Genomic DNA, 24,936 nt, shown 5'->3' on the forward strand with positions numbered 1-24,936 from the left:
GGGAGGCTGAGGCACAAGAATTGCTTGAATCAGGAGGTAGATGCTGCAGTGAGCCGAGATCACATCACTGCACTCCAGCCTGGGCAACAAAGTGAGATCCAGTCTCAAAAAAATAAATTAATAAAAATAACAATAACAATGGGAAAGTAGTGCTGAAGGGCAGGAGGGGAAGATGTTGAGTTCGTTCCTTTTTTGCTGTATATGAGTTTAGTTCTTGCAGCCCCCCATAAGCTCTCTGAAAACAACTACAGGCCGGGCGCAGTGGCTCCTGCCTATAATCCCAGCACTTTGGGAGGCCAAGGCGGGTGGATCACGAGGTCAAGAGATCGAGACCATCCTGATCAACATGGTGAAACCCCGTCTCTACTGAAAATACAAAAATTAGCTGGGCATGGTGGCGCGCGCCTGTAGTCCCAGCTACTCGGGAGGCTGAGGCAGGAGAATTGCCTGAACCCAGGAGGCGGAGGTTGCGGTGAGCCAAGATCGCACCATTGCACTCCAGCCTGGGTAACGAGCGAAACTCCGTCTCAAAAAAAGAAAAAAGAAAACAACTACAGAATCTGACCTCAGGACATTCCTGACGTTTAAGTGGAAGATGACAGATGATCTATCTAAATCCTATAGCACTTCTAATTTTATTATCTCTATTTAAACTGTGTGTTCTAAAATAAGAGCACAAATAAAGTGAAACAGCTCAAAGGCTATGAATCCTAATCTTTCATGGGTGACAAATGCTTTGAAAATCATACAGAAGTTATGGATTATCTCCCTTGAAAATATGCACACACGACATATTGGGCCTAATTCAACTTAAAGAAGACCCACCTTGCCATCTGGGATGGTAGAGGAGCGATGAAGTCTCTGCTGGATGAAAACCAGGATTGCTGGAGGGCATGCCCACTGATTTAACCATCCTGTCCCCTCCCCTCTACAAGCAGGAAGGGGCAGAGCACGCATGTGATTCCCACACTGTGCCCCCTGGAGACTCCTGGCAACAGAAACAGGCATAAAGACATAAAGCCAGCATGCCTCCACAAAAACCAACTTCAAAAGCTTCCAGCAGGAGCAGCTATGACGGCAGCAGGCCCAGTGTCCACAGCACTGTGGCCACACTGCCCACAGAGTACACCTTTTACCCACGGAACCACTCACAGGACTAAACCTTCACAAGGACATGCAGTCTCAGCCAGGTGCTCTTCACCTTTGAGGCACAAGGCACTGTCATTTAGGAGGTACTGACTCCAAATCCTAACATCGCTGAAAACACTTGGTTGCTTCTACAGAAAGGTTACGTTTGAGAAAAGGAAAGCAAAAGAATAGGCATGGGCACAGAACAGTCCTTGATTCTGAAACCTCCGGGCTCAGTTTTATTCTAGATATAATCTGCAGCTGTAGTCGTGTGTGTGCGTGTGTGTGTGTGTGTGTGTGTGTGTGTGTAAGTGAAATCTGCCAGAGTCTGCAACCACAGTCTTCAGTAACATCCACGATATCAAAAGCAGGGGCCAGCTTCACAGAGCACTTCTTTTGGGCAATTTGTTTATAGACTAGGGAACTAAACTACAAATTTCTTACAGAATATCAGGTCTCACCTTGCCCAGGAAGCAATGCTGCTACCAGGCTGTCATGGAAACAGGGAAGGACTGGGCTAGATCCCCACCACTGCTGGGCAATAGGCCGAGATAAAGTGGCATTCCTAAAAAAAATGGGACCTGGTGGCTCAGCAGTCATATCTTTTTTTTAATTTTTAAAAACATTTCTGGCTGGGCGTAGTGGCTCATGCCTGTAATCCCAGCACTTTGGGAGGTCAAGGTGAGTGAATCACCTGAGTTCGGGAGTTGAAGACCAACCTGACCAACATGGAGAAACCCCATTTCTACTAAAAAAAAAAAAAAAAATACAAAATTAGCCAGGCGTAGTGGCGCATGCCTGTAATCCCAGCTACTCGGGAAGTTGAGGCAGCAGAATCACTTGAACCTGGGAGGTGGAGGTTGCAGTGAGCCAAGACTGAGCCATTGCACTCCAGTCTGAGTAACAAGAGCAAAACTCCCTCTCAAAAAAAAAAAAATCCCTTTTAAAAAAAAAAAATTTAGGATGTTTTTTAAAAAAAAACTCCAGGATGGAGTGCAGTGGCACAATCATAGCTCACTGTAACCTCGAATTCCCGGGCTTCAGTGATCCTCCCGCCTCAGCCTGTGGAGCAGCTGGAACTGCAGACATGTGCCACCACACCTGGTTAAATTTTAAAAAAACAATTCCTAAGTGTCACTAATACTTAAAGGGAAAACTTGTTTACAGGAGCCCAGTGGAAACAGACTACCTTTTGGTGATAAGCACCCAAGATTCAAGAGTAGGAAAAAAGCCAAATTCATAGTGAGGATAAGCAATGTTGGCTGGGCACTGCCTTTGAGCTGACTGCCTTGCTCATGCCATTTCCTTTCATTCTCCCAACCACCTACAGATTAGGCACAGGAGCTTAGAAACACTGGGACCCACTCTCTTATTACTATACTATAAACTACACTGCCTTCCCAATTCCTTCAGGAGGCTGGCTGCTTTCCTTGAAAATCAAGGAATGGTTATCAAAACCTATGAATATTCAGTGGCCCAAAATAGAATAAAGAAATTCTGTCACAAGGCATGACTTGGCGGGGTACGGTGGCTCATGCCTGTAATCCCAGAACTTCAGAAAGACAAGGTGGGTGAATTATTTGAGGCCAGGGGTTTTCGAGACCAGCCTGGCCAATAAGGTAAAATCCCATCTCTACTAAAACTACAAAAATTAGTCAGGCGTGGTGACGTGCACCTGTAGCCCCACAAGAATCGCTTGAACCCAGGAGGCAGAGGTTGCAATGAGTTGAGATCCTGCCACTGCACTCCAGCCTGGGTGACAGAAGGACTCTGTCTCAAACAAAACTAAACCAACCAAACAGACAAAACCAAGGCATGACTTACATCAGCAATCAGGTGGAGGAAAGTTCAGAAAATGCCCTCATATGTAATACAGAGAAGTTAGAAACAAACAGGAAAAAAAATACGAACATAATGATCTAATAGGCTGTTCATACAGAAATTACATGAGATGACTTTAAGGCATGTTACATATGAAAGTATCCTCTCTGGACAGTTAGGATGGAGGAGCTTCCTGAGGTCCTGCTCTTCTCCACACACATTCTTTCTTTCTTCTTTCTTTAGAGGCTTCATCCTGAAGCAGCCTTTGGGGAGATGCTGGAGAGTCACACACATGATTTCTCACATCCTTGCAGGGTTAAGTGCGGTTCTACCGCTGGCCGCCAATCCAGGGACTATGGCTTCTGCTGGGGCCATGCTGAGTCCGATGCAGATGTGGTGGTTGGTGTGGTGCTCCAGCTGCCTGCCTGCCCGCTGACTCCTCAGGACGCACACACTTACCTGGTGACCAGTCAGGAACAGGCCAACACACCAAGATGAGGCAGACCCACGGCCCTGCGAGCCTTACCTTATGTACACTTTTGGGGTTTTCCAGCCAAGCACAGTACATCTCCTCCACATAGTTTGAACTAGTCCCACTGAGAAAGGGCTCAGCAGCAACGGGTGCAGAATAGCACCGAATCTGTTGAAATGTCCTAGCTGCTGCTGGTCTGTTTTGTGAAAATGTCTTAACAGTCTGGGAGGCCGTCAATGGCCTCAACTTAGTAGCACAAGTCCTTAAATGAAACATTTTTGTCCTGAAGTTTTTCACAACTGCCTGTGTAAAAAAACACAAGAAAGAAAGGTTTTAAAAACGAGCATTCAGGAGATAAGGCTACTAGATCCTGATGCCCTAGAGAAAGTATAATTTTTTTTAAAAAAGCTACTGAGAAAAAACAAAAACAAAACTTGTTCAACTCTAATTGCTAAGGAAAGACCCTGGCCTGTAAATGCATTCACAACAGTGCTACCCGCTCAGTGCCACCAGTTCATGTGCCTGAGAGCACAACAGAACCGTGACTGTGTGAAACTGACATACACTCTTGCACCTACTAACAAAGGATACCTGTGCTAGCCGAGGGAACATCAGCACAGTTAGATATTACTATCTTCACTTAAAAATTAAAATCTAAGGCCGGGTGCTGTGGCTCACACCTGTAATCCCAGCACTTTGGGAGGCCAAGGCAGGTGGATCACGAGGTCAAGAGATCAAGACCATCTTGGCCAACATGGTGAAACCTCGTCTCTACTAAAAATACAAAAATTAGCTGGGCATGGTGGCCCACACGTGTAGTCCCAGCTACTCAGGAGGCTGAGGCAGGAGAATCGCTTGAACCCAGGAGACAGAGGTTGCAGTGAGCTGAGATTGTGCCACGGCACTCCGGCCTGGCGACAGAGCGAGACTCTGTCTTAAAATAAAATAAATCTAGTTTAAGGGCTAAGACAATGATAAACATGCAATGTTCTTTAAATTTAACTAGAAAAAAGGCAACAAGGATTAATTAATTTAGAATTATGATTAGGATTAATTGCAGAATAAGAAAAACATTTTCTAACCTGTCCAGAAACTACTGAGTACCTGCTATACTTAAGATATTATGGAAAACACAAAGAAATTAGAAAAATACTTTCCTCACTCTCAATTTACCCTTGAGCAGAGGAAAAACAATATAAAAAAATATTGCAGAGGAAACACTGAATACTTGAGAGGTGCAGAATATGCCAGCAGACCCTCTGAGAGGACTGGCTCCTTCCAGGTGGGTGTGTCTCAGGGCAGAAGAACATGGATGAGAAGGAGGGAAGAGGAGGCACTACATGTGGAAGAACTCATAGGAGGAAACACAGAGATGGGAAGGGCCAGAATCTCACGGTACTAGGAAGAATAAGGAAAAGCCACAGAGGGGCCTTGTGCAGTGTCCTGCCCGCCACCTCCTGCACTCAGCCCCCTTTCATAAGCCATGGGAGCCAGGTGTGAGCAAGGAAGACATGGGTGGGCTCTGCAAAGATTGAAAAGAGCACACAGAACAGCTGTTGAATAATGCCTGCCTACCCTGGACCCTCCATGGTGAGTAACTCCACACATCTGACTCATGCATAAACCCACAGGCTCCCTATAAAGCAGGCACCAGCTCTTTCACTTTATAGATAGCTTCAGTTTCCATTCCCTTACATTTCATTCAAGGTCATAGGCTACTAGCAGCAGAGTCAGAATCCAAGGGGAAAGTTCCACAAGGACACTGCCCGTGGGAAAAAAAAAGTGCTTGCTGGCCTATACGGTTGCTCATGAATTTGTCTCAAAGCAGGTGCCCTGGTTGTAAAATTGGAACTATATCCCATGTCCATACCTACTCAAAGGAAATCCAAGCTCTAAAACATAGTGTGAATTACCCAGAAACAAATGTTACATAAAAATATCTTCTATATTATTTATTGGAACCTTCCTCTTGGTCCAAATATGCTCAGAATACACCTAAGGGACACATTCACCTCTGGCCTGCTCCACTGAGAAGAGATAGGTCAGCAAGAGGAAACAGCAGAACAGGTTCTTTAAAAACAAACTGAACAACAAACAAAAATCTGCTGCTTACAAATTCAAGGCAAACAAGCAATATATTCTGGATGTAATTAGGGAATGCAATCTTTACCTCTGGGTTTTCTTTTACTTTAGAAATCAGAAGTTTTAAGTTAATTCAGTACTTCTTCCTACCTCCAACTACACTCCAAGTTTTTCTACCGATATATTTAAGGCAGACAAAGAGCCCTAACATTGAGAGTAAAAACACTACTTTTGCTTCGTTTTATGCTGCTTTTTTTTTAATTTCTCAGGCCCAAAGGAAAATGTCAATTTTTTTCCTTTAATTTCATTATTTACGCAGCATTAAACACCCAATTGCCTCTGAGTTGGCTTTTCTTCCAGAAAACAATAGCATCACCTCATTAACTATCAGTATTCAGTCGTTGCAATAGCCCAATTAACAAGCACTGAACTGACAACCGTAAAACATCAATTTCATCGGTTCTTCCCAAAGTGGCCCCTTCAATATGATCCTATTTAAGTAAATCATGACATTTTGCTATCTGCAGTCACTGAATCTGACAAATAGTTAAGTGCTGCTCAGCAGAGCTGCCAGGACAGCTAGAGATTTTTTTTTTTTTTGAGATGGAGTATCGCTCTGTTGCCCAGGCTGGAGTGCAGTGGTTTGATTTCGGCTCACTGCAACCTCCGCCTCCCGGGTTCAAGCAATTCCCCTGCCTCAGCCTCCTGAGTAGCTGGGATTACAGGCACATGCCACCACACCCGGCTAATTTCTGTATTTTTAGTAGAGATGGGGTTTCACTATGTTGGCCAGGCTGGTTTCAAACTCCTGACCTCGTAATCTACCCATCTCAGCCTCCCAAAGTGCTGGGATTATAGGCGTGAGCCACCATGCCCTGCCTGGCTGAGATTTTTAAACTTCCCTTAAGATGACTCATGGGAAGAGCTGCCCTTCAGCAGATGGCTCAACATCCCCAACTCCACCCAGGAATGGCCAGGACAGCTGTTTGCTGTCCACACTCTGACAGACCCACAGAGCCAACACTAACGCATATTTCCAATTCTGGTAAATACCCATTCTTCACCTTTCTCTCTTATAAAAAAATCACATAAGAAGATATTAAAGGCTAAGCACAGTGGCTCATGCCTGTAATGCTAGCACTTTGGGATGCCAAGGCTTAAGGATTGCCTGAGGCCAGGAATTTGAGACCAGCCTGGGCAATACAGTGAAACGCCATCTCCGCAAAAAAATTAAAAGCTATCAGGGTGTGGTGGCACATATTTGTAGTCCCAGCTACCTAGGATGCTGAGGTGGGAGTATCAACTGAGCCCAGGAGGTCAAGGTTTGGGGAGCTATGATCGTGCCACTCCACTCCAGCCTGGGTGACAGAGCAAGTCCCTATCTCTAAAAAAAACAAAAACAAACAATATATTAAATACAAAATGAAGGAAAACTGCCAGCCAGCCAACATTAGGTCTTGAAATCCAACCTAGAATTCTGTAACTGATACTAAATCAACTTTAAGAACAGTATGCTATTTGGTAGAGACAGACAATTGTTTAAACACTTTGTGAAAGCTCTGGGCTGTTCAAAATATCCAAGTGTTTTGATTTTTGGTTTAAAACAGGGACGTCCAATCTTTTGGCTTCCCTGGGCCACACTGAAGAATTGTCTTGGGCCACACATAAAATACACTAACACTAACAACAGCTGATGAGCTTTAAAAAAGAAAAAATCGTGTCCGGGCGCAGTGGCTCATGCCTGTAATCCTAGCACTTTGGGAGGCCAAGGTGGGTGGATTATCTGAGGTCGGGAGTTCAAGACCAGCCTGACCAACATGGAGAAACCTCGTCTCTACTAAAAATACAAAATCAGCTGGGTGTGGTGGCGTATGCCTGTAATCCCAGCTACTTGGGAGGCTGAGGCAGAATCACTGGAACCTGGGAGACGGAGGTTGCAGTGAGCCGAGATCATGCCATTGTACTCCAGCCTAAGCAACAAGAGCAAAACTCCATTTCAAAAAAAATTAAAACAAAAATCAAAAAAATTTCGTGCTTCAAAGAACTTATTAAGAAAGAAACGATATAGATGGGAGAAAATATTTGCAATTATCTGATAAGGAACTTATAAACCGAATATATAAAGAACTCTTATAACTCAACAGTAAAAAGACAATCCAATTAAAAAAACAGGCAAAGGATTTGAATAGACATTTCTCCAAAGAAGATATACAAATAGCCAATAAAGTTACCATATGACTCAGCAATTCCACTCCTAGAGGTATAATCAAGACAGCTGGGTGAGGTGGCTCTCGCCTGTAACCCCAGCACTTTGGGAGATCCAGGTGGGTGGATCAGGAGGTCAGGAGATCAAGACCATCCTGGCTAACATGATGAAACCTGTCTCTACTAAAAAAATTTTAAAAATTAGCTGGGTGTGGTGGCATGCGCCTGTAGTCCCAACTACTCAGGAGGCTGAGGCAGGAGAATCGCTTGAACCTGGGAAGCGAAGGTTGTGGTAAGCTGAGATCGCGCCACTGCACTCCTTGCACTCTGGCCTGGGCAAAAGAGCAAGACTCCGTCTCAAAAAAAAAAAAAAAGAAAAAGAAATAATATAAATGGGAGAAAATATTTGTAGTTATCGGATAAGGAACTTAAATACAGAATATATACAGAACTCTTATAACTCAATAGTAAAAAGACAACCCAATCAAAAAACAGGCAAAGGATTTGAATAGACATGTCTGCAAAGAATATATACAAATAGCCAATAAACACATAAAGCTACCGTATGACTCAGCAATTCCACTACTAGACGTATAATCAAGAGAAATGAAAACATATATCTGCAAAAAAACTTGTACACAAAAAAACACAAAAATGCTGATAGTAGCATTATTGATAAAAACCAAACAGTACAAACAACTCAAATGTCCATCCCTGAAGAATGGATAAGCAAAATGTGGTATATCTATAGAATGTAATAGCATTCTGCAATGAAAACTATAAAGTGCTGATGCATGTTCCAACCTGGAGGAAACTTGAAAACATTATGCTCAGTAAAAAAAGCAGATGCAAAAGACCACATATTATGAGTCTATTCCTCTGCTCTCATATAACAATCAACACAGAAGATTTCTGTGACTAAATGTGTGGGGAATTCTCCCTACCAATAAGTAATTCAGATACCACAGGTCAAGGGCTCAATCCCACAAAGCTGCCCCCTACTTCCGATGTCAATCACAAGTTGTCATACTTGTGCTTCTGGCCAACCAGCTAGAAACTGGAGATCCCATGACCCCCTCCTTTGGTTCAATAAATGTCTAAGAACTCAGGGGAACACTTACTTACATCTACTGTTTTTTCCAAAGAATATTACATAGGATATGGCTTAAGAGCTGCATAGGTCAAGGTGCAGGAAGGGGTACGGAGCTTCTATACTCTTCCCAGGCATGCCGTCCTCTGAGAATCTCCACATGTTCAGCTATCCAGAAGCTCTCCATACCCCATTCTCTTGGGCCTTTTATGGAGACTTCATTGGATATGCATGACTGAAGCATAGATAACCATGTAGACATGTGATCAGACAAAAAGGGTATAATCTAATACCAACAGACTGAGTAGGGAAACCCAGCCAGGCCTGTTTGTTCAGATTCTTCTTGGTCTCTCTGTGCAGGAATTCCTTCCTGCGGGTGTGAGGCAGGACTCTTGAAGTGGGCATCTAATGATCTACAATCAGACAAGGTAGGTCAGAGAATTTCTTTATGGTCTGCTCCAAGACAGAACAGTGGAGGAATACTAGAGTACATTTTTAGTTTCTAGGGTCTCCCTTGGGGAGAAGAAGCAGCAGGTGAAAGAAGTGCTATAGGTCTGCTTCTGGGGCCTAAAGCACCCCAACTTTATAAAGAAAAACTATCTTTCACCTTTATCACTCTGAAGCTGTTTGGAAGCTACTTCAGGAACCAAGGAGAAAAACTTTAACAAAATATATGCTTATTGTTTTAGTCACTTAGGAAATAACAAGAGCTACGGGAGTTATAACCAGAAATCATGGACAAAAACCTATATAATAATATCACATTCCAGAATAGACAAATCTATACAGAGAGAAAGTAGGTTAGTGGTTGCCTGGGGCTGGGGCAGAGGAATGAGGGGAGGATGAGGGGTGACTCAATGGATACAGGGCTTTCTTTTTGGGAGGAGAGGATGAAAATGCTCTAAAACTAGATTGTGCTGATGATGTCACAACCCTCTAATATACTGAAAAACATTCACTTTACAATTTAAATGTGTGAACTGTATGGTATTTGAATTACATCTCAATGAAGTTTTTTTTTAATGTGTAAGAAAAAATTTAAGTGAACTTATCACTGTAAACAAAAATGATACAAGTTGTAATCCATTTTCAAGATGCAAGAATAAACACATACTTTTGGGAAAAATAAGATGTAAAGAGAAAAAAATTAAAAACCAAAGGAAAATTTGTTTTTAAGTGTTAAATGCCCTGCCCTTAGGAAATGATATATTTAAATAGGATTCTGTCTGAAATATGAAGCCTTTGAGGTCTGTGTCTCCAATGTTCCCAGATGGGCAGGAGGCACCCTATCCTAGGGCACACAGAATGAGAGAAATAAACCAACTACTGACACCTATCAATATAATGTTGGCTAGGCAGAAGGGTAATTAAAAAGGCAAGACCTAGCAAAAACAGTCTGCTGTTTCACAGCAAATGAGTCTTTGAGGGAAAAAAAACATGCAAAAAATCATTACCTAATCCTTACACCCTATGTGTGTTATCTGGCAACCATTTTAAAGGACAACTCATCCACTTTCTTTTTTTCAATTTCGGACTTAATTCTTCTGATGAATCATGAACACAATGCTTGCTACAGGCCAATGGCTGTTATCTCATGCCTGCAATTATTTTTGTTTCAGTAGTAATATAAAAAACTGATGTACAGACAGAGTACAGATATCAGTTCTCCCTTACTGAGTGAGAATCTCAAAGAATTTAATATCTTTCACTAGTGACACACCATTACACATAAGCTGAGGGACAGGGACATAGTGAGGATTACTTTTAAACTGTAAAGTTTTTTTTCATTGCTAGATGGAAACAAGTGTGGAGTCTGCAGGTACAGAGCCTGCGTGACACCAAGTCACTGTGTGAGCTTTCCTGGGCCATAAAGTGGAGACAGTAACTACTCCTAACTTCCTCATGCCTTTTTGTAATTATAACACAAATATGAAAGCACTCTGAAAACTTGAAGGTGTATCTATGACTAAAGAAATGGCCGGGCATGGTGGCTCACACCTGTAATCCCAGCACTTTGGGAGGCTGAGGTGGGCGGATCACCTGAGATCAGGAGTTTGAGACCAGCCTGGCCAACAGGGTGAAACCCTGCCTCTACTTAAAATACACAAAAAATTAGCTGCACCTGTAGTCCTAGTTACTTGGGAGGTTGATGTGGGAGAACTGCTTGAACTGGGGGAGGTGGAGGCTGTAATGACCCAAGATTGTGCCAGTGCACTCCTGCCTGGGCAACAGAGTGAGACTCCAACTAAAAAAAAAAAAAAAAGAAAATTATAACTAGCCAGGAAAAAAAAAGCCAAACTAGTGATATAAAAAGTTCAAGTTCTCAAGGTATTTAAACCTAACATAGCTAATTTGGAGTGGCGGTCAACTGGTAACTTCCAAAACATTAGTAGGTTGTCTGAATCATTTAGCGCAGAAGCCTATTTAGCTCACCAATCATGGGCTGTCACCACTGGTAGGGACTGACACCTCCCTGGTCAGATCTCTGAATACGCTTCAGTATGCACATTCTGAAGACTGTTCTGTTCCTTCCCTGAGATGTGGCCCCACAGTATCAGAGGTGCCCATGACTGAAGTGGTATAAACAGGTTGACTGGGGAGGGTGTAGATAGTCACTTTTAAAAGGTATTGATAGGCTGGGCGGTTCACATCTGTAATCTCAGCACTTTGGGTGGCCAAGGCAGGAGGATCATGAGGTCAGGAGTTCAAGACCAGCCTGGACAACACGGTGAAACCCCATCTCTACTAAAAATACAAAAAATTAGCCAGGTGTGGTAGTGCGTGCCTATAATCCCATGTACTTGGTAGGCTGAGGCAGAAGAATCGCTTGAACCCAGGAGGCAGAAGTTGTGATGAGTGGAGACTACGCCACTGCACTCCAGCCTGGACAACAGAGCAAGACTCTGTCTCAAAAAAATAAAAATAAAAATAAAAATAAAAATAAAAGGTATTGATAGAGTGCAAATTATTAAATCTTCATGGAAAGCAGGGCAATTTTTCAACATTTCATTAAAACATATATAAGAAATCTGTTTCCTGATAAATACAGCTAAAAACAGGAGGCATTACATTTAAGACAAAACAAGATTCTTTTTTTTTTTTTTTTTTTTTAGACGGAGTTTCACTCTTGTTACCCAGGCTGGAGTGCAATGGCGCGATCTTGGCTCACCATAACCTCCGCCTCCTGGATTCAAGCAATTCTCCTACCTCAGCCTCCAGAGTAGCTGGGACTATGGGACTACAGGCGCTCGCCACCATGTCCAGCTAATTTTTATATTTTTAGTAGAGACGGGGTTTCACCATGTTGACCAGGATGGTTTCGATCTCCTGACCTCGTGATCCACCCACCTCGGCCTCCCAAAGTGCTAAGATTATAGGCGTGAGCCACCGCACCCAGCCAAAACAAGATTCTGAAAGGTGGACAGAAGGAAGCAGACTGGTTGGGAACCACAGGACCCAAAGAAAGAGCACTGAGTTATTATTATTTTTTTTCCTCAGTCAGGGTCTCCCTGTGTTGCCCTGGCTGGAGTGCAGTGGCGTGATTTCAGCTCACTACAGCCTCAACCTCCGGGGCTCAAGTGATTCTCCCATCTCAGTCCCGCAGGTAGCTGAGACTACTACAGGCACATATCACTACGCCTGGCTAATTTTTGTAGAGACAGTTTCGCCATGTTGGCCAGGCTGGCCTCAAACTACTGACCTCAAGTGATCCGACTCTCTCAGACTCTCAAAGTGCTAGGATTATAGGTATGAGCCACCACATCTGGCCAAGCACTGAGTTCTTGATTTTCTTTTTGCTTCATATGTCACCAGGTACTGCAGAAGCCTACAGCCCAGAAACGCCGATAGGTATAGACAAAGAAAACTACAAAGAGAAACCTGTTCTCTCTAGCCAAAGGACCAGGAAAAGAACAGCAAGATGGAAAACGTTTAAAGTTTTAAACAGCAATCGCTCTACTGCAGCCAAACTCCACAGGAAACATCCTTACTCCACTCAGTTGATATCAGAATAGAGACCAGGGACTTTCATCCCCACCCGGTGAATAATGACCCCTTCTCAACTCACTCCCTGATAAATCAGTGGAGACCAGGTAGGGAGTCTGGATTTTAATCCCATCCAGCAGTAATGAAGCAGCACCCCTCCCTTCCCAGGCAGGGTGATATCACCAAGGCCTAATGGGGAACTCTTACACCCATACAGCAATAACAAGGAGCCCCTCCCCTCCAGGCACCCCACCCAGCAACAATGATGCAGCAACCCCTCCCTGCCGCAGCAGAGGAAGCTTGCATTGCTCAGAGATTTAAACAAGATCACGAGTCTCGTAACATAACGCCCAGAATGTCCAGGTTGCAAATCAAAGATCACTCTTTACATCAAGGACCAGGACAATCTTGGCCGGGAGTGGTGATTCACACCTGTAATCCCAGCACTTTGAGAGGCTGAGGCGGGAGGCTCACTTGAGGTCAGGAATTCAAGACCAGCCTGGCCAACTGGTGAAACCCCGTCTCTATAAAAATACAAAAACTAGCCAGGAATGGTGACGTACGCCTGTAATCCCAGCTACTTGGGAGGCTGAGACAGGAGAATTGCTTGAACCCAGGAGGTTGCAGTGAGCCGAGATTGCGCCACTGCACTCTAGCCTGGGCAACAGAGTGAGACTTCATCTAAAAAAAAAAGAAGTTTCAGCAAAGATACAGAGAATAGACATTTCAGAATTGAAAAACGCACTAAGCAAAACAAAAAAAACTTAAAGCATGGATTAAATGGCAGAATAAGGAAGAGAGAGGAAATCAGTGAACCTGAAGATAGAACAGGGCCTCAGGGAAATGTGGGACTATAACAAAAAATCTAATATTGATGTCATTGGAGTACCAGATGAAGGCAGAGGGAGGGGCTAGAAAAGCATTCAAAGAAATAATGGCTATAAATCTCCCAAATTTGGCAAAAGGCATAAATTTACAGATTCAAGCAGCTGAGAGAACCCCATACAGCATGAACTCAAATAAATGCACAAGAAACATCATAAACAAATTCAGAAAATTGAATACAAAGAAAAAATCTTGAAGGCAGCCAGAGAGAGAAACACTGCATTATATACAAGAAAAAAGGCCTATAATCCCAGCACTTTGGGAGGCTGAAGTGAAAAAAATCACTTGTGCCTAGAAGTTTGAGACCAGCCTGGGGAACAAAGCAAGACCCTATCTCTACAAAATTAAAATTTTTAAAAACATAGACAGGGCTGGGTGCACCCAGCACTTTTGGAGGCCAAGGTGGGGAATCACCTGAGGTCAGGAGCTCAACACCAGCCTGACCAACATGGAGAAACCCCATTTCTACTAAAAGTACAAAATTTGCTGGGCGTGGTGGCGCATGCCTGTAATTCCAGCTACTAGGGGGGCTAAGGCAGGAAAATTGCTTGAACCCGGGAGGCGGAGGTTACACTGAGCTGGGATTGTGCCATTGCACTCCAGCCTGGGCAACAAGAGCGAAACTCTGTCTCAAAACAAACAAACAAAACCAAAAAACAAAAACATAGCCAGGTGGCCTGGCCCAGTGGCTCACCCCTGTTATCCCAGCACTTTGGGAAGCTGATGCGGACAGATCACTTGAGGTCAGGAGTTTGAGACCAGCCTGGCCAACATGGTGAAACTCTATCTCTATTAAAAATTTAAAAAATTAGCCAGGTGTGGTGGTGGGCACCTGTAGTTGCAGTTATTCGGAGGCTGAGGTGGGAAAATCATGTGAATCTGGGAGGTGGAGGTTGTAATGAGTCAAGATCACAACACTGCATTTCAGCCTGGGCGAGAGAGTGAGGCTCTATCTCAAAAAACAAAAACAAAACAAAACAAATAGCCAGGTATGGTGGCACGTGCCTGTAGTCCCAGCTACTTAGGAGGCTGAGGTGGGAGTATTGCTCGAGCCTGGGAGGTAGAGGCTGCAGTGAGCTGTGATCATGCTACGGTACTCTAGCCTGAGTGACAGAGTAAGACCCTGGCTCTAAAATAATAAATAAATATAATAAAGAAAGGCAAAAGAACTAGATTAGCTAAAATAATTTTGAAAAAGAAGTGGAAGAAATCAATCTATCTGATTTTGAGGCTTCTTATAAGCTACAATAATAAAAACTCTCATTATTATCCCATTGGTGATGGGATAGACACAAAGATCAATGGAGTGTAACAGAGAACTCAGAAACAGAGTCACCCACAAGTACAGCCAAGTGATTTTTGACAAAAGTGCAAAAGCAATTCAATGGAGGAAAAACAGTCCTCTCAACCAAACAGTGTTGGTTAGATAACCCCACAAAAAACAAAAAACACTCAAATTTCATACCACATACAGGAATTAACTCCAAATAAATCATAGATTTAAATGTAAAACTTAAAAATTTTAGAGAAGTTCCTGGGTGAAGTGGCTCACCTAACACTTTGGGAAGCCAAGGTGGGAGGACTGCTTGACCCCAGGAGTTTGAAACCATTCTGTGCAACATGGCAAAATCTGTCTCTACAAAAAATACAAAAATTAGCCAGGCAGGGTACAGGCACCTGTATTCTTAGCTACTCAGGAGGCTGAGATGTGAGGATCACCTGAGCCCAGGAGGCTGAGACTGGGGTTAGCTGTGATCGTGCCACTGCATTCCAGCCTGGGGTGACAGAGTAAGATCATGTCTCAAAAAAAAAAAAATGTAGTAAAGTACATAGATCTTCAGAAATTTGGGCTAGGCAAAGAGTTCTTAGACTTGACACCAAAAGTAATCTTATAAAAGACAAAATTGGTAAACTGGACCGCATCAAAATTATAAACTTTGGCGCTAAAAAAAACTTGTTAAGAAGATGAAAAGGGCGGGGTGAAGTGGCTCATGCCTGTAATCCTAGCACTTTGGGAGGCAGAGGTGGGCAGATCTCCTGATGTCAGGAGTTTGAGACCAGCCTGGCCAACATGTAGAAACCCCATCTCTACTAAGAATACAAAAAATATCTGGGTGCAGTGGCACATGTCTGTAATCCCAGCTGCTCGGGAAGCTGAAGCAGAATCGCTTGAAGCCAGGAGACAAGGTTGCAGTGAGCCGAGATCCACTGCACTCCAGCCTGGGTGACAGTGGGAAACTCTGTCTCTAGGAGAAAATGTCTGCAAACTACATATCTCCAACAAATCACTGGTATCTAGAATACATTGGAAATTCTCATAACTCAACAGTTAACAAAACCCAAACAATCTCAGAAAATAGACAAAAGATACAAACAGACATTTCACCCAAGAGAATATAGGGGCGTGGTGGCTCATGCCTGTAATCCTAGCACTTTGGGAGGCCAAGACAGGAGGATCACTTGATCCCAGGAGTTCCAGACCAGCCTGGGCAACATAGCAAGATCCCATCTCTACTAAAAAAAAAAAAAAATAGAGAACAGACAGATGGCAAATAAGCACCTGAAAAGCTGTTCAACATCATTAGCCATCAGAAAGATGCAAATTACAACCACAAAGAGACATTACTACACATCTATTAGTACAGTCACTCTAGAAAACAGTTTGGCTATTTGTTTAATAACTAAGCATGTGTTATGACTTAGTGATTGTATTCCTGGGCATTTATCTTGGAGAAATGTCAATTTATGTTGACATAAAAACCTGCACATGAATGTTTGTAGCAGCCTTATTTGTAATAGCCAAAGAATGGAAACAGCAAACATGTCCTTCAATGGATGAATAAACCAACTGTGGTATATCTATAGCCTGTATTCAATAAGAAGGAATGAAGTACTTTTTCTTTTTGAGACCAGGTCTTACTCTATCACTCAGGCTGGAGTGCAGTGGTGCAATCTCAGCTCACTGCAGCCTCTACAGCCCAGGGTCAAGTGATCCTCCCACGTCAGCTTCCGGAGTAGCTGGGATTACAGCAACTCACCACTGCACCTGACTAAATTTTTTTTTTTTTTTTGGTAGAGACGCGGTCTCACTATGTTCCTCAGACTAGTCTCAAACTCCTGGGCTCAACCGATCTGCCCACCTCAGCCTCCCATAGCACTGGGATTACAGGCGTGAGCCACTGCACCAGGCCAAGGAATCAAATACTGATATATACAACAACCTGAACAATTCTTCAGGGAATTAAGCTGAGTGGAAATGCCAAAAGACTCCTTCTATTTGGCATGATTCCCTCTATTTGGCATTCTTGACTTGCCAAAATTAGGGAAATGGAGAACAGATTAGTGGCTGCCAGGAGTTCAGGGATTGGGGTTGGGAGGAATATGGGTGTGGTTTTTCTTATAAAAGCAACAGAAAGGATCTTTGTGATAATGGAAATATTCTGTATCTTGAATTTTATTAATGTCAACATCTGGTTATTTACTAGTTTTGCACAATGTTAGAGAAGTGGGTAATGGAACACAGGATCTCTGTACTATTTATGATGGCATAGAATAAAATTTTATGTATAATTTCTTAAAATTTTACAATTCTCCAAATGAATTTCTCAATAATTTGGACAATGATCTCAAAATAAAAATTACTTAAAAATCTAAAAAGTAGATGATACTGTATTTTCTTTTCTCTTCTTTTTTTTTTTTTGAGGCGGAGTCTCACTCTGTCACCCAGGCTGGAGTGCAGTGGCACGATCTCTGCTCACTGCAACCTCCGCCTCCTGGGTTCAAGCGATTCTCCTGCCTCAGCCTCCCAAGTAGCTGGTACGGGTTTCTACCATGTTGGCCAGGCTGGTCTCAAACTCCTAACCTCAGGTGATCCACCTGCCTCAGCCTCCCAAAGTGCTGGGATTACAGGCATGAGCTACCATACCTGGCCCCTTTTTTTTTTTTGGAGGCAGTGTCTCACTGTGTCACCCAGGCTGGAGTGCAGAGGTGCAACAGTGGCTCACTGCAGCCTGGACCTCCCCTGGCTCATGCCATCCTCTCACCTCAGCCTCCTGAGTAGTTGGGACTACAGGTATATGTGGTATATGCCATCATACCCAGATAATTTTTTTGTAGACGCAGGTCTCACTTTGGTTGCTCAAGCTGGTCTCCTTGAACTCCTGAGCTCAAGGGATCCTCCTTCCACACCCTTCCAAAGTGCTGGGATTACAAACGTAAGCCATCATGACTGGATGAAATTGTACAGTCAAATGGGTGAAATATATGTGAATCATATCTCAATAAAGCTGTTATTTAAAGGGAAAGAGTAACTGAAATGTGAAAAGTGCACTTAAAAATAAATGAGGGGCCGGGCTCCGTGGCTCACGCCTGTAATCCCAGCAGTTTGGGAGGCAGAGACAGGCGGATCACGAGTTCGAGAACAGCTCGGCCAACATGGTTAAACCCTGTCTCTACTAAAAATACAAAAATTAGCCGGGGTGGGCGTGGTAGGGGGGATGGTGCCTGTAATCCCAGCTACTCTGGAGGCTGAGGCAGGAGAATCACTTGAACCCAGGAAGGCAGAGGTTGCAGTGAGCCCAGATAGCCCCACAGCACTCCAGCCTTGGCGACAGATGGAGACTCCATCTCAAACAAAACAACAATAAAAAATGAGCATATGCTGATCTTTATTCAACTTTCCAAGATCCAATGCTGACCTTTATTCAACTTTCCAAGATCTAGTCTTCAGCTAATTTACAAAACTACAATAGTGTTATATACTCTCCTTTCAGGCAGGTCTACACGGCAAGTACAGTTTGACTGTCGCAACTAGTGCTGCCTTACAAAAAAAGGCGTTATCCCATGCTACCCATTCTAAAGCCAGCTGTTCAGAGCAGTGTACCTGGAAATCAGCCTCAAAGTACGGACTGCAAGACAAGGCACAAAGAAACCCTAACACAGAGTCCTCTGTTCAAAGGGACGGCAGGTGGGACGCACCCTGGTCGGGGCGAAGGCACTGCAAGTTTTCCATTAAATCTCAGTAGATTACAATTCATATTCACGTCTAATACATTTTCGAGGGAAAACGGTGTTTCTACAGGAAATAAGCTCCATCTCGGTCTATCTGCTCGACCCAACTTTGGGGAGCAGGTGTGGGGGCGACGCCAAGGTCTGCGCCGTAATCCGAACAGGCAGTCCCTCCCCGGGCCACCATAGACGCTCCGACGCGACTCGAGCAAGCCACACTGTCTTTCGGACAAAGCGACGCGGTCCTCACAGGCGGGAAGGAGAGTGCGTCCTGGTCGGGAAGGACGCCGCCGAAGAGCGGTCTACCCACGTGACACCCGCGGCGACCTTGGGGTCACCCTTGCGGACGCACCGCCCTCTCCCTCACATCCGCCGCCGCGCCCGCCCCCGACTCGCCCACCGCCAATGGCGCGTCGCTCCGCGCCCCGCGCGACCTCGGAGCGCGCCCCTACCCGCCAATCTCCGCCCGCCGGGCGGGCCCCGCGGCGCCATTGGCTGCCACGGCCGTCCATCAGGTTCCGTCCCTCCCACTACCCTCCGTCAGCCCCACTCCATCCAGCTCCACTCCCCTGTCACCGCGGCGCCCGCAGCACCAAGGGCGAGGCGGCCTCGCCCTTTACCGCGATCTCCAACCCCGGGCCGCCAAGCACCGCGCCTCCTGGCATTGAGCAGGGCGCGGCGACAGCGCACATAGTTACCTGTCTCCAGCTCAGCTCCACCCGAATGAGGCGCTGACACCCCACTCCGGGGCTCCAAACTCTCGGCCCCGCCCCGGCGTATGGCGTCAACACGTAACCCTCCCCTGGAGAAGAAGGCCCTCCTCTCCCGCAGTGGACGGATTTGTGACGTCACAGAGCGGCGCCGGGTGTCACGGCGCCGACAGCGCAGTTGCAGAAGCCAGGGCCGGCTGGAGTCCAGCCGTTTGCTCCACTAGAGAGATAAGGTTGAGTCTGTGGACTTCCAGGGGCTTCTACGATCCTAAGTAATTTCGAAAAGTAAGATATCTCTAGCGCCTAGTAGGAACCTATCAAGAGATATAGTTGGGTTGATGTGAAACTTATCAGCGTACAAAAATAAACAATTTGATTACAGAATCTCCCGTTTTTGAGCTTGTCCTGGGTCAGGCTTTGTGACAAGCGCTTCACCGGCACTATCGTGTAACAACCTGTGAGATAGGTGTTCCTATACCCAGTCTAAAAATGACAGTAGGCAGTGCTGGGGTCTTGCCTGGGTTCTCCTGACTCCAGAGCCACCTATCAAAAATAAAGGGCGGCTAATTAACCTGTCACAACCTGTTGATTGTAAGATGCTCCCTCTTTTAAAGGGATTTTGGGGAAAGGCCGGGCGCAGTGGCTCACGCTTGTAATCCCAGCACTTTGGGAGGCCGAAGCGGGCAGATCACTTGAGGTCAGAAGTTCGAGAACAGCCTGGCCAACAGGGCGAAATCTTGTCTCAGCCAAAAATTTTAAAAAGCCAGGCGTGGTGGCGGACGCCTGTAATCCCAGCTACTCGGGAGGCTGAGGCAGGAGAATCACTTGAACCCGGGAGGCGGAGTTTGCAGTGAGCCGAGATCGTGCCACTGCACTTCAGCCTGGGTGAAAAAGTGAGAATCAGTATCAAAAAAAAAAAAAAAATTGGGAAAAAATTATCTTAGAACTGATTAAATATGGCAAATTATATTCAATAACATATTGAGAAAGTCCCTTGCACTTCTTCACCCTTCATTACAGCCAGGAGAAAACCTCATTTCATATCATGTCTTCATGTCTTGAACTTCACTTTTTCTTCTTTCCCTTTTTTTTTTTTTTTTTTTTTGAGACGGAGTTTCGCTCTTGCTACCCAGGCTGGAGTGCAATGGCGCGGTCTCGGCTCACCGCAACCTCCGCCTCCTGGGTTCAGGCAATTCTCCTGCCTCAGCCTCCTGAGTAGCTGGGATTACAGGCATGCGCCACCATGCCCAGCTAATTTTTTGTATTTTTAGTAGAGACGGGGTTTCACCATGTTGACCAGGATGGTCTCGATCTCTTGACCTCGTGATCCACCTGCCTCGGCCTCCCAAAGTGCTGGGATTACAGGCGTGAGCCACCGCGCCCAGCCCTTCTTTCCCTTTTTGACAGAGAGAGATCAGACTTTCTCAAAAAAGCTCAAAGCTTTCAGTAGGCAGTAATATTATATAAAGCTAGACCTTAAACTGCTTTGTATTCATGATTTTGGACAGTTTTATCTTTGTTGTTTGTGGCAAGTAGTACTGATTTTCTTTACATTAAAAAAGGTTTTCTAATAAATGGTTCTATTTAAAGAAAATGTTAACTGTTATAGAAACTATATGTATAGGAAGGTGGCATCCAAATGACTGACATTAGGGAAACACTGTTTCAGACTGTCTTGAAATGTTCTCCTGAATATATTTTCCCAAGAAGATAACTACTTAAAAACAAGGATTGTGTCATGTGGTAGAGCAGCAGATATTGGGGTGGCAAGGGATAGCGATCCATCAAGCACAATAGTTTCATAGAGGACACACATATCTCAATCTGGGCCAGTATTCAGACCAAGGCTATGCCACCCACAGGCGGGTATGATATAGACTTAGAGCAATTATGAAAGGGAAAAAGCAAAGAAGTGTTTTTTTCGTTGTTTTTTAAATGTGAAAGTGTAAGTGCTTATTAGAGAACAAAGTTAGGCTAATGTATGCAACAAGGATTTAGAGACTGGAAGAAGGTGAAGAGATCAAGGAACAAACTTCAGTATTCTTTTTTCCTTTTTTAAAAATAAATTATGGTGAAAATGTATGTATTAAAAATTTGCAGTTGGCTCTAGAGGCTCACACCTGTAATCCCAGCACTTTGGGAGGTGGAGGCGGGAGGATCGCTTGAGCTCAGGAGTTCCAGATCAGCCTGGGCAACAGGACAAGATCTCATCTCTACTAAAAAAAAAGAAAATTAGCTGGGTATAGTGACAGTCACCTGTAGTCTCAGCTAATTGGGAGGCTGAGGCAGGAGGATCTCTTGAGTCTGAGAGATCAAGGCTGCAGTGAGCTATGATTGTACCACTGTACTCCAGCCTGGGCCAGGGAGCAAGATGCTGTCTTTATTATTATTATTATTAAAATGCCATTTTAACCATTTTTAAGTGTATAATTTAGTGGCGTTAATTACATTCACAATATTATACAACCATCACCACTCAATTTCCAAAACTTTTTCATCACCCAAAACAGAAACTCTGTAACTGTTAAGCAATAACTTCCTATTTCCCCCTCTCCTCCTGTCCTTCCCCTCTCCTTTGGTAACCTCTATCATGCTATCTCTATAAATTTGACTACTCAGTTACATTATGTGGGTGGAATCATACTGTATTTGTCCTTTTGTGTCTGCCTTATTTCATTTAGCATGATGTTGTCAAGGTTTATCCATGTTGTAGCATGGGTCAGAACTTCATTTCTTTTCTTTTCGTTTTTTTGAAACAGGATCTTGCTCAGTTTCAGGCTGGAGTGCAGTGGCACGATCTCAGCTCACTGCACCCTCCGCCTCCTGGGTTCAAGTGATTCTCATGCCTTAGCCTCCTAACTAGCTGGTACTATAGGCACACTCTACCACTCCTGGCTAATTTTTTTTCTTTTTTTTTGTTTGAGTCGGTGTTTCACTCTTGTTGCCCAGGCTGGAGTACAGTGGCACCATATTGGCTCATTGCAACCTCTGCCTCCCAGGTACAAGCAGTTGTCCTGCCTCAGCCTCCCAAGTAGCTGGGATTACAGGCGCCTGCCACTACGCCCAGCTAATTTTTTGTATTTTTAGTAGAGACAGGTTTCAACATGTTGGCCAGGCTGGTCTTGAACTCCTGACCTCAAGTGATCTGCCCGCCTCAACCTCCCAAAGTGCTGGGATTACAGGGGTGAGCCACCATGCCTGGCCAGAACTTCATTTCTTTTCATGGCTGAATAATATTCCATTGTATGTATATACCACATTTTGTTTATTCGTTCATCTATTGATGGACACTTGGATTGTTTCTGCTTTTTTGCTATTTTGAATAATGTTACAGTGAACATTGGCTTATTAATGTTTGAGCCCATTGTGTTACCAAGCAATGGCCTTACTGCTAGACACACATAGAAGCCAATACTATGTCATGAGCTTTTGAGAAAAGGCTTCATTGTAAGATTGACCAGCAGGGAAACCAGAGGCAACACTCAAATTTGTCTCCCCAAGATGGGATCTGGGGATAGGTTTTATAGGCAGAAAGCAATTATGAGGGACATGGGAAAATACAATAAGGCATGATCTGTTTGGGTCATGCAAAGAGGCAATGCTGGATCTTTGGCTTTTAAGTTCATACTGCAGCAAAACAGGGTGCCCCTTGCTTCCTAATTTGGTGTCCATTCCTCCATTTGAGTGCTTAAGTCCTGCCTGTGGTTGACTTTTGTGTTCCCACCAACACCAGGGTCAGTTATCAGGCACACTTGGTTCATCTGGGCATGCTCAGGTTACATGACTTGCTACCTGGGGATCTACTGTAACTGAAAACCAACTTATCATTTTGTTACTGATAAAAGTTGAAACAGGCTGGGCGATGTGGCTCGCGCCTGAAATCCCAGCACTTCAGGAGGCTGAGGCAGGCGGATCACCTGAGGTCAGGAGTTGAAGACCAGCCTGGCCAACATGGTGAAACCCTGTCTCTACTAAAAATACAAAAAAATTAGCCAGGCATGGTGGCGGGTGCCTGTAATCCCAGCTACTAGGGAGGCTGAGGGAGACAAATCGCTTGAACCCAGGAGCCAGAGGTTGCAGTGAGCCAAGACCATGCCATTGCACTTCAGCCTGGGCAACAATAACGAAACTCAGTCTCAAAAAAAAAAAAAAGGGTGAACCAGATTGAACTGGTTCTGTGGTTACTACACCTGTTTATAATTATTTTGCCTGTTTACCTGGGAGTGTAATTGCTGGGTTATATGGGAATTCTGTCTGGCTTTTCAGGAAGTGATAAACTCCCACAGTGACTGCATTTTTTTTTTTTTTTTTTTTTTGAGACAGGGTGTCAGGTTGGAGTGCAGTGGTGCAATCACAGCTCACTGCAGCCTCAACCTCTGGGGCTCAAGTGATTCTCTCGGCTTACCCTCCTAAGTAGCTGGGACAATGGGCATGCACCACCATGCTAGGCTAATTTTTTATATTTTTTGTAGAGACAGGCTCTTGCTGTGTTGCCCAGGCTGGTCTGGAAGTCCTGGCCTCAAGCGATCCTGCTGCTTCAGCCTCCCGTAGCGTTGAGATTACGGGTGTGTCTCTATATTTTTTTAATGTCTCTATTTTTTAAAAGTTATTATTGGTCAGCCATGCTGCCTCACTCCTGTAATCCCAGCACTTTCAAAGGCCAAAGTGAAAGGATTGTCAGCCTGGACAACATAGCAAGACTGTGTCTCTACAAAAAAAAAAAAAAAATTAGGAGTGGTGACACATGCTTGTAGTCTTCCCTGTTTGGAATACTGGGTCAGTAGGATTGCTTGAGCCCAGGAGCTTGAGGTTGCAGTGAGCTATAATCATGCCACAATACTCCAGCCTGGGCACAGAGCAAGACCCTGTTCCCCCACCTCCCCACCTTCCCCCAAAAAAACATTTGGCAAGGCATAGTGGCTCATGCCTATAATCCCACCACTTTGGGAGGCTGAGTCAGAAGGATTGCTTGAGGCTAGGAGTTCAAGATCAGCTGGGCAACATAGCAAGACCCTGTCTCTAAAAAAATTATTACAGCCAACTATAATAAATAGGTATGAGGTGGCATCTCATTGTGGTTTAGAAATTATTATTTATTTTTTAGAGATGGGGTCTCACTTTGTCACCCAGTCTGGAGTGCATGAGCACAATCAGAGATCAGTACAGCCTTGAACTCCTGAGCTGGGGCTGCAAGTGTGGGCCACCGTGCATAGCTCATTGTGGTTTTCACTTGCATTTCCCTAACGGCTAATGATGTTGAGCATATTTTCATGTGCTTCTTGTCCATTTGTTTCTTTTCTTTTCTTTTTTTTTTTTTTGGGAAATCAAAGACACGCTAATCCTCCTATCCATTTGTATATTTTCTTTAGAGAACTGTCTAGTTGAGTCATTTGCCCATTTTTAAATTGGGTTGTTTTCTTTTTGAGTTACAGGAGTTCTTTACATATTCTGGATATTAAATTTAATCAGATATATGATTTGTAGATTTTTCTTCCATTTTGTAGGTTTTCATTTCTTTTTTTGTTTGTTTGTTTGCTTATAATTTGTTTATA

General features: G+C 44.2%; 1 protein-coding gene across 5 annotated transcripts in view; it reads right to left on the bottom strand.

Moving 5' to 3' along the window:
* The window catches only part of OGDH (oxoglutarate dehydrogenase), a 470,461-nt gene that overhangs the window by 83,623 nt on the left and 361,902 nt on the right, over nucleotides 1-24,936 (bottom strand). For 4 of the 5 annotated variants that reach the window (XM_064366721.1, XM_064366723.1, XM_064366722.1 and 1 more), the window contains exons 1-2: nucleotides 19,373-19,444; nucleotides 3,476-3,724 (exon numbers count right to left, since the gene is read on the bottom strand). In XM_064366721.1, coding sequence (XP_064222791.1) covers nucleotides 3,476-3,697 — 222 coding nt within the window. In that variant the 5' untranslated portion in view covers nucleotides 3,698-3,724; nucleotides 19,373-19,444. Of the gene's footprint in view, nucleotides 1-3,475; nucleotides 3,725-19,372; nucleotides 19,445-24,936 lie in introns of those variants that run through there. The other variant, XM_064366720.1, reaches the window with a different exon arrangement.

The sequence above is a fragment of the Aotus nancymaae genome, unplaced genomic scaffold (assembly GCF_030222135.1).
Source record: "Aotus nancymaae isolate 86718 unplaced genomic scaffold, 86718_ANA_hifiasm-v0.15.2.pri h1tg000065l, whole genome shotgun sequence".
Taxonomy (NCBI): Eukaryota; Metazoa; Chordata; class Mammalia; order Primates; family Aotidae; genus Aotus; species Aotus nancymaae.